This window comes from Lutjanus erythropterus, chromosome 10 (assembly GCF_056507025.1).
Source record: "Lutjanus erythropterus isolate fLutEry1 chromosome 10, fLutEry1.hap2, whole genome shotgun sequence".
Lineage (NCBI taxonomy): Eukaryota > Metazoa > Chordata > Actinopteri > Lutjaniformes > Lutjanidae > Lutjanus > Lutjanus erythropterus.
The window spans coordinates 22,742,798-22,756,235 of NC_139326.1; the positions used below are offsets into that span (position 1 = coordinate 22,742,798).

General features: G+C 37.6%; 1 protein-coding gene across 1 annotated transcript in view; it reads right to left on the bottom strand.

The window, feature by feature from the left end:
• Positions 1–13,438, bottom strand: part of ipo11 (importin 11) — a 154,182-nt gene that overhangs the window by 76,887 nt on the left and 63,857 nt on the right. Inside the window, exons 16-20 of the mRNA XM_084728700.1 lie at positions 11,880–12,006; positions 4,873–4,906; positions 4,627–4,667; positions 4,358–4,474; positions 145–258 (exon numbers count right to left, since the gene is read on the bottom strand). Coding sequence (XP_084584826.1) covers positions 145–258; positions 4,358–4,474; positions 4,627–4,667; positions 4,873–4,906; positions 11,880–12,006 — 433 coding nt within the window. The remainder of the gene's footprint in view (positions 1–144; positions 259–4,357; positions 4,475–4,626; positions 4,668–4,872; positions 4,907–11,879; positions 12,007–13,438) is intronic.

The window sequence follows — 13,438 nt, forward strand, 5'->3', positions numbered from 1 at the left end:
TTTGACATGATGATTCACATCCGCAAAAACAAAAACTTGCTGACACCTGCCGACCACTTGGGTGACAAGGACATTTCCCTGCATGAACACAGATCTGTGGTTTCACATGATGCACAAACACTGAAAGCTGATGATGCGCCATACCTGCACCAGGTGAATGAGTGTAGTGAGTATGGCACATCGAAGCATGTTGTGTTCTTCAGACTGCTTCCAGAGCAAGGGCAGGTACTGAACCAGACAGCCTACATACGGCCGGATCTGAAGCAGAAGAAAAACAAAATGACAATTAAGAAGCAAAGCACCTAATATCGTGAGATTTTACCTGCATTTTCCACACCAATTAATATATTTAACTACTATCAAGCTTTACTTAGAGTCTACTGTGGATGATTGTTGTTGTTTGAGAGCAGTGATTGGAAAAAACTGCATCCTCTGGATTATTTCTGAATCAGAAAGTTGTACAGTATGTTCAAATATCTTAACACAACTGGAAATAATTCAAGCAATTATTTATTTGGCCTCGAAAGTGTGTTAACATTGAGTATGAAAGAAAAGTGAGAAACCAATTAGTATAATGCTTCCCCTTGAATCGTTGTATGTTTGCTTTTTCCAGCACTGAACTCGGAACTTATCCCTTTTTTCTAATATCAGCCCAAATCAGCTGCTTCAAAACATGCTTCAGTAGAATAACTGTGCAAAAAAACTTGTAGACAGGTAGTTGAAAATACAGAATATATTTTCCTCTTACAGTATAGTTGCAGTGAATATCAAAACTCCACTGAGGTGATCTCTTGACAGCCTGTAAAAGCGCTGAAGCCAATTTGGCTGACACATGATGTGAGTGAGTGCAGATTTACAGCAGCTTCAGGAGCAACAATCAGATCTGAACTTGTGTGTAAAGTAACATAATGATATTCAGATTCTGCAGAATGCATTTTGAAAACACTGCTGCTTCACACACAAACTTGTTTTATCATCAGAGTGACTCCAGGGACTTTTTAAGACCTTCTGAATAGCACTTAGAATGAAATTTAATGCCAACTTCATGACCATATCGGCAAAAGTATTAAAGATATAATAGAACATCAGGACGGATTTTAAGCCCCAGAAAATAATGTTTTACCAATACTTGAATTTAGTAAATCATTATAATACTCACATTCATATAGTCTGGAGCAGGCCCACTTGTATTTTATATTCTGCTGCCACTTTAAAAATAGCACTAATGAGTTCTTTTTTATTAATAACAGGATTAGAATTTAAATTTTTAAATATAACTAAATGTTGTTTCCAGAGCAGCAATGATTACACAGCAAAGTCTGGAAGAAATCTAGACAAAATTAATAAACAAACCAATAAAATACATCATATTTCTGATATCATAATAATAACAGAAGAACTTTAGAAAGAATGAAGAGCACATATCAGTCAGTATCTTAATCCTGTCCTCCCTTGATGTGATTCACTGCCTGCGGGCGCTGCTGGTAGAGGGAGGAGGGGCTGCTTTGTCTCATCCAACAGTCAGATGACATTCAAACAGCTTTCATTTTAACTTGTTAGTAACAACTCACTATCAGCTGAGATAGCTGATTGATACTTTAAAGGAGTGACAACTAAATGGCCGAGCCCCAATCAGACAGATCTCAGTTTTGGCAAAACAGTTATTTTCTACAGGCAGGAAGCATTTTTTTGTGCGGCTAAGGCCAGAGATATACTTGCTTTTAACTACACCTGTGCCGACGCTTCCCTATGCATCATGGCTGTATCCTCCGTCTATTTGGAGCAATGGTTGTGCATGTCCTCAGAAACTGATGCTACTTAAAGGCGAATGCAAATGTGTGGATATACAGCAAGTATATCTCCTACCTAATGCACTACGTTTTTCACTGAGAGAAAATGACTTTCTTTTTCCCATAATGATTTCAATGTGCATGCGGCAAACAGAAGCAGCAGCAGAAGCAGAAAAGTTAGTGCGAGGTATCTGGGTTAATGTCAGAATAAATAGAATTAGCCTACTGTAGTTTTATTTTTTTTCCACATATGTTGTCATATACAAAAAGACCAAAAATGTAAACACAGTAAGCAGACTACTTGGGGACTATAAGCTATTTTTATAGGTATGATTCTGTCCCAAGCTTTTTGATCTAAGTGTTTTTTCACTGTACCCATGATCACTATAAGCGATTTCCTACGTACTTTGTTTTAAACACCTAAAAATTTGGGTGGTCAGACACCAAATGGATGCCATCACTCTCATTCCTGTGTGAAATTGGAAAATGTGATGGCACACTGTTTAATTTAGGTACAGTGGCTGTGCAGCCACCCAACTCTAAGACAGCCACTGAAATACGGAGCTCAAAAAGTTTTCTGCCATTTTCTTGTGCTGACTCGTGCTCACCCTTCAGATTCCCTATAGTAGCTGTGTGGCCGGGCTAAAGACGCCACACTGGGATTTTTTGCTCGATTACACCTTTATAAAGGAGCTGGCTAGGAGCAGAGGGAACAGTAAAAAAGAAAAACGACATACAGCCTTGAGGATGAAGATAAAAAGTGAGAAAAACAGACCCACAAACCAGCCTAGGATGACATTTGTGAGACTGATAGCAGAGAAAAAGAGCTAAATCTCATCACATCTGTCATCATGTTCATTTCAACTCAAGCTGCACTCATGATTTCATTGACTAGTTTTCTCAGCTGCTGCCACTCTTTGTGGTTCAAAATCCCTCATGAGAAGGGTTAGAATATTAATGGGACTTCCACTGACTGCAGAAGTTTAGCCAGGGCCAGCGACTGTGGAAGACTTAACCAGACTGACAGTTCACAAGGATGAAAGCCATTTCTGTGACAGATTTAAGTCAAGGGATCGTTTAAGGGAAAGTGCTTTAAACGGATCTGAAAAGAGCCTGGGGGGGTCGAGAGGAAGGTCAATTTTTTTTAAGGGTTGACAGTTAAGTGGATTAGAACGACTTATTGGATGCTGAGAAAAAAAACAAAATCCATATGGCCACAAAAGCACCGCAGTGGCAGAGGGGAGACTGTATCATCGTGGCAAATGAGAGCAGACATCAGAACAAGGGCTGCCTCAGGCCTTGTGATTTACAAAGAGTCAAGAATTGGACTCGAAGTCACTTTTGCCCGTGTCTCAGGATGTGAAAAATCATTAATGTCTAGCTATCTTTGAGGACTGATGGTTGTTTTACATTGGTGGTCTCGGGCTAGTACAAGGTGACAGATGTTTTGTACCTGTGTTATAATGTTAACGTCCCCTGCAGAGTCCAAGTCATGGACTACAATTTGTCCAGTGCTATATATGTAGAGTGCAACTAGAGCAGCAACTTCTGTTGCTGAAAAATGTAGCCAACAAGGAGCTGCCAAAAACTGCAGTTACTCAAATGGCCACCTGTGACTGACCCAAAATGCCAAAGTGATATACACACAGACATTAAAATGCTAAACTTTACAACAGAATTAAACATGTTTACAGCATAGTGCAAAAACAATTTTGGTCTCTGTAGCCGATTTCCACTTTTATTACAATTAAGTAAGCAAGTTATATTAAGGTTTAAAGTTTGCATAATTCAATGTGTGCAAGCTGTGAGTTACAGGTGGACAGCTGCTAGATAATCACCTCATTTGCCTGGCCTCAGCTCCTCCCATATTCCACTCTTTGCTCAATTTTGCATTAGCCAAGAGTTAAAGGGGAAATATGTTACACCCTGGCAATTAAAAATGAGCACAGCAGTCCAAACAGCGAGCTACAGTCGTAGACAGTATATTAAACAGGTTGAAATCTTATTAAATATATAATCTATAGTTGAAGCAAGTTACTCCGTTGCCCGCTCTTTCGTGGATTGATCAGGTTTCCTGTAGATTGCAGGGACACTGAAGATGAGCACAAGGTGAGTGCAAGATTATATTTTGACATGACAAGTGATGATGAGTCCTACATTGATCAGCTGTTTGTAACTGTCAATTGTCTGTCAATGCAAAGCTAAGCCTGTCTTGTGTGTTTTCTTGCTGCGCTCTAATGTGTTCAGGTGCTGCACCTCTCCTCTTTGCAGCAGCAGTGATTGGCAGCAGCTGCAGTCAATCAGTGATCAGGCCTGGAGGTAAAAAGCAGAGAGACAAGGCCAGTGGGCCATTTGGCAGATGACAGTCTGCATGTGCGCAGTCTAGTTTTTATGTGATGGCAGGCTAGGCTGCTTGTTACTAGCATAGCACTAACATGAGCCAGGTTTGGCCACCTTACTCCATTTTCAGACGGAGGGTGTTTGTGTTTTTTCTTTGTGCTTCTGCTAGCCTCCTCAGTAGAGGCAATGCTTCCTGCCTTTTGAAGCAATGATTTCTCGAATCTCACCTGGATGTTTACTCTCTCGATGACACAGGAGATGACATGGAGCACCTGCATTTTGGTGTCGCACTCTGTCACCTGCTGCAACAACTGGAAGAGCAGCCCGAATATAGACTCTAGGTACTAAAAAAGAGAGGAAGAATTAAAAGGTTAAAAAATGGGGGGAATGAATGGCATAAAATATTAATTTATTCATTGAATATTGTGACATTCTGATTCTACTTGTCACTGAATTAATAGTAAATGCAGTAAACATTAGTGATGCATGTACTCACTGGGAGGAATTGCTCTGTCCGAAACTCAAAATCATCAACAGGTGGACATGAGTTAAGAATGAAATCAAGCTGCTTAGGACAGATATGCATAGGTACAGCTTTTGCACAACTAAGGACTGAAAAAGCTTGTATACCATTAACTGCAGTAAGGCTTAAATAGCAGCAATAATATAAATAGTATGATCAATTAATTTAATTTAAAATTATGCTCAATATGAAAAATAATAGTAAGCATGGGAAGGATATTGAGCTTCAGGGTCGTAGCTGTCTCAATCCGCACCTATAAGAAAAAAAAGAGTTCATTAGGACAAATGTTTTGGCGATAAGGATTACACTTTTACCCCTATAATCACTGCATCTGGATTTTCAGCTGATGAAAGCTGCGGAAAAAGAAGATGTTTGAACTAAGCTAAGAGAGAAAGACAGTGAGAAAAAGAAATAACAAAATAAATGAACATGCTCATAAGATACAAAGCAATACAAACAAACACAAAAACTATAATTACATTTTCCTTTAATAGCAAAGACAGCAAGAAAAAGCTAAGTTAACAGTCTCTATGAGTGTGCACCTGCAGTGAGTTAGCTAAATACAAACTGTCTATTGTTATAAAAGGTCCTCCACTCTTATAGACTCTAGCAGTGTAATCTAGCAGTGTCAGTGATGGAGGGGGAAATGCCCACTAGGGAGAAAGTGATCAGATGGAGGAGATTAAAGAAGGTAAGCGAGTGAAGAGAAAGGTGAGAGACTGAGAACTCAATTACGGACGGCTCTTGAGCGCAACAATTTCACAACACATTTTAAGCACAAAAGACGGTCTCTCTATAGGTGGATAAGTGAAGGTGTGTTTGCGTGTGTGTCAACATTATCAGATCTATTAAAGATGGAGTAAGCAATTCTGGAGAAAGATGGTTGACTGTTGAGTTTTATTCCCAGGTTATCAAATACAGACGCTTAAGGGTGGGTTGATTGTTTTGTCTCCTTTGTTTTGTTGAGTTGTCTTTTGACATTCACTGCTGCTTGCGGTTGCAGCACAGCACCAGCATGTCAGACCAAAACAAATGCGGGCTTTGCTTGCTCCATCAAGTTGGGCGTCTGAATATACACTGCTTCTGAAACTTAGATCAAACTGCCAAATTATGCAGTGCTGATAAAACATGGATCAAGATTCTGCTGCTGCATCGTCTATTTCTCACCTCAGCTGTTGTAAAGTGAGAAAGCTGCCATGTTGAAAACAGACATGGAAATAGCAGACGGGGACTCTCATGCACTAACATGCGAGTGCGGCTGGACCCAATATCAAAACAAAACAGAGGAGCTCAGTTTTCTGATGCTATCGTGCTGACCTTCACTAAAATTCAACTTTGATCTTTTTTTTTTAATTCATTGCTTCCCATGTCATTGTTAATGATTGATACAAATTGTGGGGTGAAGGCTACTGAAGAAGGGCAAAATAGAAAAAACTCTGACAACCACTGGCATAAGCAATGCTGCTGTAAATAATGCTAACTGAAAAAATACATTTTATCGATCCTTGCATTCTGTATGTGCATATTACTAAATATGATAAACTCTGGCTTAAACTTGTTAGTCTGGAGGACAGCATATATTTGTAAGATTAAAAAGTATTTGTTAAATATTTTATTTTTCAGTTCATAAATCATTAATATATCCATATTTGTAGCTTAGTCTCTTAAAGCACACACGTCTCCATTGAAGTGGTTGGAGTTTCTCTTTTTGGACTCTTCTTTTCATACTTTCATACTTTTGATGCCAATCAATTCACTTCAAAGGTAAGTCAGCTTTCTGGAAGTTACTTACTTTGCACCGTACTTATATTTTTGTGCATCAAACCAAAGCATAAGCTTAGTCGTACCACAGTTCACTAGTGGGTTTTCCAGTTTTGAAGTGACTGATTTAAATAAGCAGCAAGCCTTCAAAAAAAAGCTCCCTCAAAAACAACTATCACCTCTTTAAAGCAGACCTGTCACTGCTGTGCAGGATGATAACAGGAAAGTTATTGATTTCAGCTTCAAACTGCCTGATAACATTTATACTTTTTATGACTAACTATGAACAGTATGCATTTATGACGCATTTAAATGCAAACAGACTCAGGCTGCCGTCATACTATCTGATTGAAATAGGGGTTCTTAAGGTTTTTATTTTGGGAAGTAGCATACTATTGAGTGCCACACATTAAATTCCTTGAGCATTGAATTCACCTGTTTAAGGCTCAAAAAGTTCACTTCACATGTCTCCTGAGGTCAACACAATAAGAGTCCATCAATTGTTCCTGAAACCTCCCTTTCTTCTCAACCACAGAGTGTGTGGCTTGTCCATCGTGCTTCCACATTAAACAGCTTAATCGTCCACCAAAATACAGCAGTGGCATTGATGACAGAACATATTCCTTGCAACACTCACAAGGTGCCACTGACAACCAGAAGCTTTCTATAATGATGTATGCTATTGAATGTTTAAGTTTTGAAAGAAGTGATGGAAGCCATCTCCTAGTAATTAAGTCACTGAATATCATCTATTTGACTTGTGCATTTTATGTCACATTCAGGGGCCACGCAAAATGTTTCTGGGGACTGAACTTTGAAAGCCTCTGGTCTAAGTCAAGCAATGATATTGCAATCATCATGATGAACTTGGTTTTGTCAAAGGAGTGTATGTCATCACTGCTCAACAATTCCCACAAAAGCAGCATTGATCTTCCTTGTAGTGACTCAATTATTAGATCTAGAGACCAGAAGTATAAATGCAACAAAGCTTCTTTACAGCTGGATATTCAGTCTTTAAAACACATTTGATGCATTGACATGGATGAAATCATTTGCATAATCCACACAGAATTATGTTTAAATCTGTATAACTCTTTTATATTGAATATTTATCAGGCTATGGTATTGGTGATGATATCTAAACAAAGCAGAGACAAAGTTTTTATCTTCTCTCTAAGAAGAACAGCAAGGCAGCAGCCAGCTGCCAAATTTAATCAGAAAGACAATTTCACTGTAGATTTCATCCTGTTTCATTGTGAATCTACCAAATACATTAAAAATGACAAACCGGCTTAACTGTCCTCCTTTAACAAGAATTCTCATCCTATGTCCAAACATGAGGATAAGCAAGACCACTGTAAAAATGTACATTCAAGATGTTTAGTTGCAGACACAGTTGGATTTAGAGATGTACAAATGTTCCTCCCCAGTGTCTGCAAGATCATAAAATACAGAATAATGTTTCAGTAATGCTGCATACATTAACCAGCAACAAAAGGAGTATGTTGATGAACGAGCCCCATCAGTTGCCATCAGCACTGGCCTCGTTGGCAATTCAAACACTAATGAGAGAAACTGCATTTCAATTCCACAGCAAAGCGCATAAGATAATAGATTGCTTGATGAAATACTCAGATGGGTCTCATAAAACACACGCACACATACTGTCTGACAATGATTCAGTCAAAACATTTGTTTCACATCATTATTCAGCCTCTTACTGTCTTCTAGGAATACTAAAAAACAGCAGGTTCAAGCTGAATTTAAAAGTGATTAAAGGTCTAATAAGGGAAAATTACATTTAACCACCTCATTGAATCAAAGCAAGACAAAGAAAAGCTTTGATTTGGCAACAACTCAGTAAAAAGCAACAGATCCCAAAAATGTGATAGGAGTACAAATTACAAACTGGTGTCCAGCCAAAGTGCATGAAACATAAATGCACACACTCTTCCTTTAGGAAAATAATTTATCAACTTGTATAAACAAATGACAGTTATTACCTGGATCTACGATAAATTTAATACAGATGGTGTCAGCTAAAACAGCCCAGGAGCTGGTCAGAGTTTCATTATGGCCTCATAGACACCAACCACAAAGGCAATAAACAAGTTTTATCTGGAAATTAGAATTAAAGGAGATAAACAACAACAATTTGCACAAATTGTAGCTACAGCTGGCTTATCACTAAAATCACCGAAAGTAGAGAGCTATCTTATAATAAGCTTTTCAGAGAATGAAATTGTTTATGATTAGTGTTTTGGATTTACTTGCCTTCTCAGATAGTTTAACTACAAAATTAATCTTTTTACACTTATTATAAGAGTTACAATGACTGGACGTAATACGGGTATCTGAAAAAAAAACCCTAATCTTTAGAAAAGCTGATACAATGCATTTGCTAGATCTTTGACTCCAGTAATAAATTCTGGTTCAAAGTCGACATCAGTCACATTTACCATACAGTAACATAACATGATTGAGTGGGATTACAGTATAATCATGATGTACAAATCCATATTCAAAATGCCTGAAAGCCTTCCAGCATTTCAGGAAAAGTGAGTGGAAATGGGACAAACTGTTGACTAAAACATCACAGCTTGATGTCGTCAAAGCTGGCTTAACTGCAAATTCTAGGAAACATTATTACCTCCCACTGGGAATGCAAATGGCCTGAAGACAGAAGGAGTTAAACTTTCCACCAAGATTATTTTTAGCCTTCAGTCAGAGTCGGCGAGCAAACATCAGAGAAGAATGCAGCTGTAGAGGCAAATGTACTGGAGGAAATGAGGATCAGCTCATGAATGCCATTGATGGGTGCCAATGAACTGTTGATGTGTGTGAACGCAGGTCTTTGTCTCACATGCAGAGCACCCACAGGGTGTAAAATTACCACAAAATTCTGTATTTATTGAAGACATTTGCATCTCTAAAAGGCGCAACAAATAGATATATTAGCAACCAAAAAAAATTAAAATAAAACAAAATTAATAAGCATGTAAAATCAGCCAGTACATGACTTGTTAGTCAAAACGAAATCTTAATTTAAACCATATCTATTAACAAAAACTCTGTGTTTCTGTATTAGTACATAACCTGTCCAGCAAAATATACCCTTACTAGACTTCAATCAATGCAAAACGCTGCAGTCTGGCTCCTCGGGGAGAAAGGGCATAACAAACTTATTATAACCACTTAAGGGTTAATTTAAAGAGTTCAGTAATCTTATTTAAGGCACAGCCTTGTCTATCACTTATATTACCAAGCTCATAACTCCCTACAAGCCTATTCATTGCTTCAGGCAGTCGAACAAGACACCTAAATCTGATTTAAGTGGCAAGGTGACTGTGTCTTCATCATTAAGGCACCAAGTTCTGAATTGATCTTCCTGGAGACATCTGTTTAGTCATCTTCAGTAAATGTTTTAAATTAAGGACAGGAATTTTGTTTAATATCAGTGATGTTTAAGTGAAATTTGTGCATCAGACTAATCCTAACCTGCATGGGAGTTGGGGGGTTACACAAGTAGATAATTTAAAAAAATAAATAAATAAATAACCAGGCTACCTGCCATAGTGTAAAGAATTGAATTAGTGTTCTCACTTCCATAAAAACCCATCAAAGGCACCAGTTTTAGTTAAAACAACTTATTGACATTAATTGATGGCAATCAGGACACTTAATCTTAAAACAAAACCCATTTATCCCATGCATGTGCAGTTAAATAATCATTTTTAATAAAGCTTTAACTCTACTCATTCAGCAGTTTTTTCCCCCAATAGGACTACATTAATGAAGATATAAAATTTACAAAAGCTCCTCATATGACAATAAAACAATCCTAAGTGGTTGAGCTGACGTATGATCATATGAGCAAATCAATAAGTTGCTTTTGTCTATTACTCCTCGCGATAAAGTACAGAAACTGAAATGTCAGAGATGAACTGTTGGCTTCTTGAATAAGACAGGCCACAGTATAACAAGAGAGGATATTGATAACCGGATTGATTGATAAGAGGTAGTTTTCTCCATTAGGCCATTAAAAGTTTATGATCAATAATTAATTCTGCCCAAGAGGTTCTAATTGGCCAGACAATATTGATTAGGATCCTATGATTGGTGAGCTGCTCGGTGATGTAAAAGCAAGCCTGCGTGCAGAGAGACCACTGACACTGGAAGAGCAATTATATCCCCCATAAAACTTAAATACCACTAGATTATAAAAAATGTGTGTCCTGAATGTAATTTTACATATTAAAAGGACAAAAACCAATGAAAGATGTATTTCCTTGAACAATCTCCACGTGGCTTCACTAAGCGATAAAATGAAGGTGAAATGGAAAACTTGATGGTGAATATAATTGCCTACATTTTAATGTGTAAATAAAAAAGAAATCATTCACATTGAGCTACTGAATGTGCAATATTTTTAAAGTTTATTTCAACTGTACCTGTCTGTTAATCATTTTACTATACATCCAAAAAAATGAAATATAAAGGATGTGACCTGTCTCAGTTAATTTGTATCCATGGTGTTAAGCGTGATGGGGGGTTATAGTTTGTTCTTTTTCTTGATGGAGGTGTGGTTATGCTTTGTGTTACTGAAATGATGACACTGTGAGGGTTAGTTAAAGAGATGGTTCACCCAAAAATCAAAAATACATGTTTTTGCTCTGGCCTATAGTGCTTTTTATCTATCTAGATTGTTTTGGTGTGAGATGAGCCGTGTCTGTGTGGGCTCTTCCTTAAATGTATTATTTACTTAATTATATTAATCACATTATGTGTGTATTTCAGCTAAGAGGACTGCAAATAAACACAAGTCTAGAAAGTCATTTACACAAAGATGGATTATAAAAACACAGAGAGCTTGAACCCAGTTACTCATTTGGGCTCAATCTAATGGTGAGATTATGCTGAATTGAATTGTAAATAATGCATTGAATTTTTTACATTCCTTCATATAAAGTCTGTTGAAGGGAAACACATCAATCAAGTGCATGGCTCACGAGGCATGGATGGAGAAATGTAATTTGAATTGAGGATGACTGTGGAATAATAATAGCCACTTTTACACAAATAGGATCACACTAGGGTTTATTAAGGCCACAGCTAAATAAAAGTGTTAATGACTAATAAAAGGTTTGGCTTTTTAAATCAAAACTACTCACAAATTACAAAATATCTTGAATAGTATGTTGAGAAATCAGATGACAAAACCTTCCCACAGCCCCTGACTAACTATGTTTGGCTTTGTGTGCAGAAAGTTGGCAGCATAATAGCTGTGGTTCCATGCTGTTAAGCCGAGAACTGTGTTTGTGTAGCTGACTGTGCACTTTCACTAACAGCCCATTTCAGTCATTATGAATCCAATGTTTTCTGAGGAGGCCGGCCCTCCACTCATAATAAGCAGTTTACCCAAAAAAAAGAAAAAAAGAAAGTGACTGTGCATTTAGCTTCCTTACCACCAAGTCAGGATCCTGCATGAGGCTCAGGATGACCTCGTAGAGTAAAGGTCGAAGGTCAGACTTGAACTTGACAGAGATCCACTGTCCTATTAGCCAGATGACTCGTCGGCGAATCAACTTGTACCTGCAGAGGAAAAGAAGAAAGAGATCAGGATCAATGCATGTTTGATCAAGAGTTAAGAGTTCATTAACACTAAAGACTTTTTAAAAACCTTTTAAGACCATTATGAATGCAATTTAAGACTTATTTCGCATTTGTACTGCAAAAAATGTACAAAGGATATCAAGATGATGATGACGACAGGTGTTTGGTGATGGCTTTTTACAGCAGCTTTATATTTTTCTGACTTCCCATGCGACTCTAATGCCTTCATACCCAAAGTTTCTAATCTGAGCATTTTCTTCCGCAAGGTGTAGCGAGCTTCAAATTCGTTATTTTCAACAGCCAAGCGACCAAGCACTAAATGCAGTGTTTTGAGACAGATCTTGGTGAACTTGCACATTAGATGAAAGTAACATGAAAGGAAAACATTTTAAAGGAGAAATCTGTAATACATTTACTGCAGTAAATCATAAAATGACCATGATATGTCATCAGAGTTTAAGGAAAGGTTCAAATTCAATTTCACTGCCTGAAGGTCTGTTTTTGTTTACCCGGTTCACGTTAAGAGTTCAAATTAATGCAGAATGTTCACTGAATGAGTTGGTGTGTGTTTAAGAGTCATAAGAACTGACAGTTATGAACAGCCGATCAACTTTAAGTGTAGGATTCGTCATTGCTTGTTATTGTCCAGTTATAATGTTGCACTTGTTTTAGTCTCCTGTAGTGTTCCTGTCACCTGCCTGAGTTTCCCCTCGAGTCTGGAGAGGAGTGAGCAGGGGGTAACAACTCACTCCAACCATGAATTGTATATTAAATAGAATTTCAACCTATTTAATATACCATGACCATATACCATATACCACCTATGGCTACAACCCGCTATCTGGACTGTTGTACCCATTTTTTGTCATGCAATTGTTACATTTTGCTCATCTCTAAAATATGGTATTTTTTGGATGAGAGGAGACGCCACATTAGACCATACATCACAACACACTAACTGGGTGCGCTCTGAAACATTTTGCATTAGCGGTTATTGCATCAGTGTTTGTTTCATTTTCTATTTGTTACAGCATGATCAATACAAAATTTTCCAACAAACATTTAAAAGCAAGACTGAAATTATTACTGCACCTTTATGAAGAGCATTACTAACTTAATAATCCAAACAATTTTTAAGACTAGTCAAAATGACATTTAAGACATTTTCATGCCTAAAATTCAGATTATAGGATGTTAAACCTCGACTTGTCCAGGACCTTAAGAAACACTTGAGATGTTAGTTGAAATACTTAACAGAATTCTTCTTTGCACTCTTCATCCATATCAAAATTTAGAGAAATGAACCAGCTTATCTCCACAGTGTAGCTACAGTTCTTCTATCCATTTAAAACAACTGGGCCAGCTAGTCAAATGATGAAATCGGTGCTGTCGCTGCTTTTGGCTCATCTTG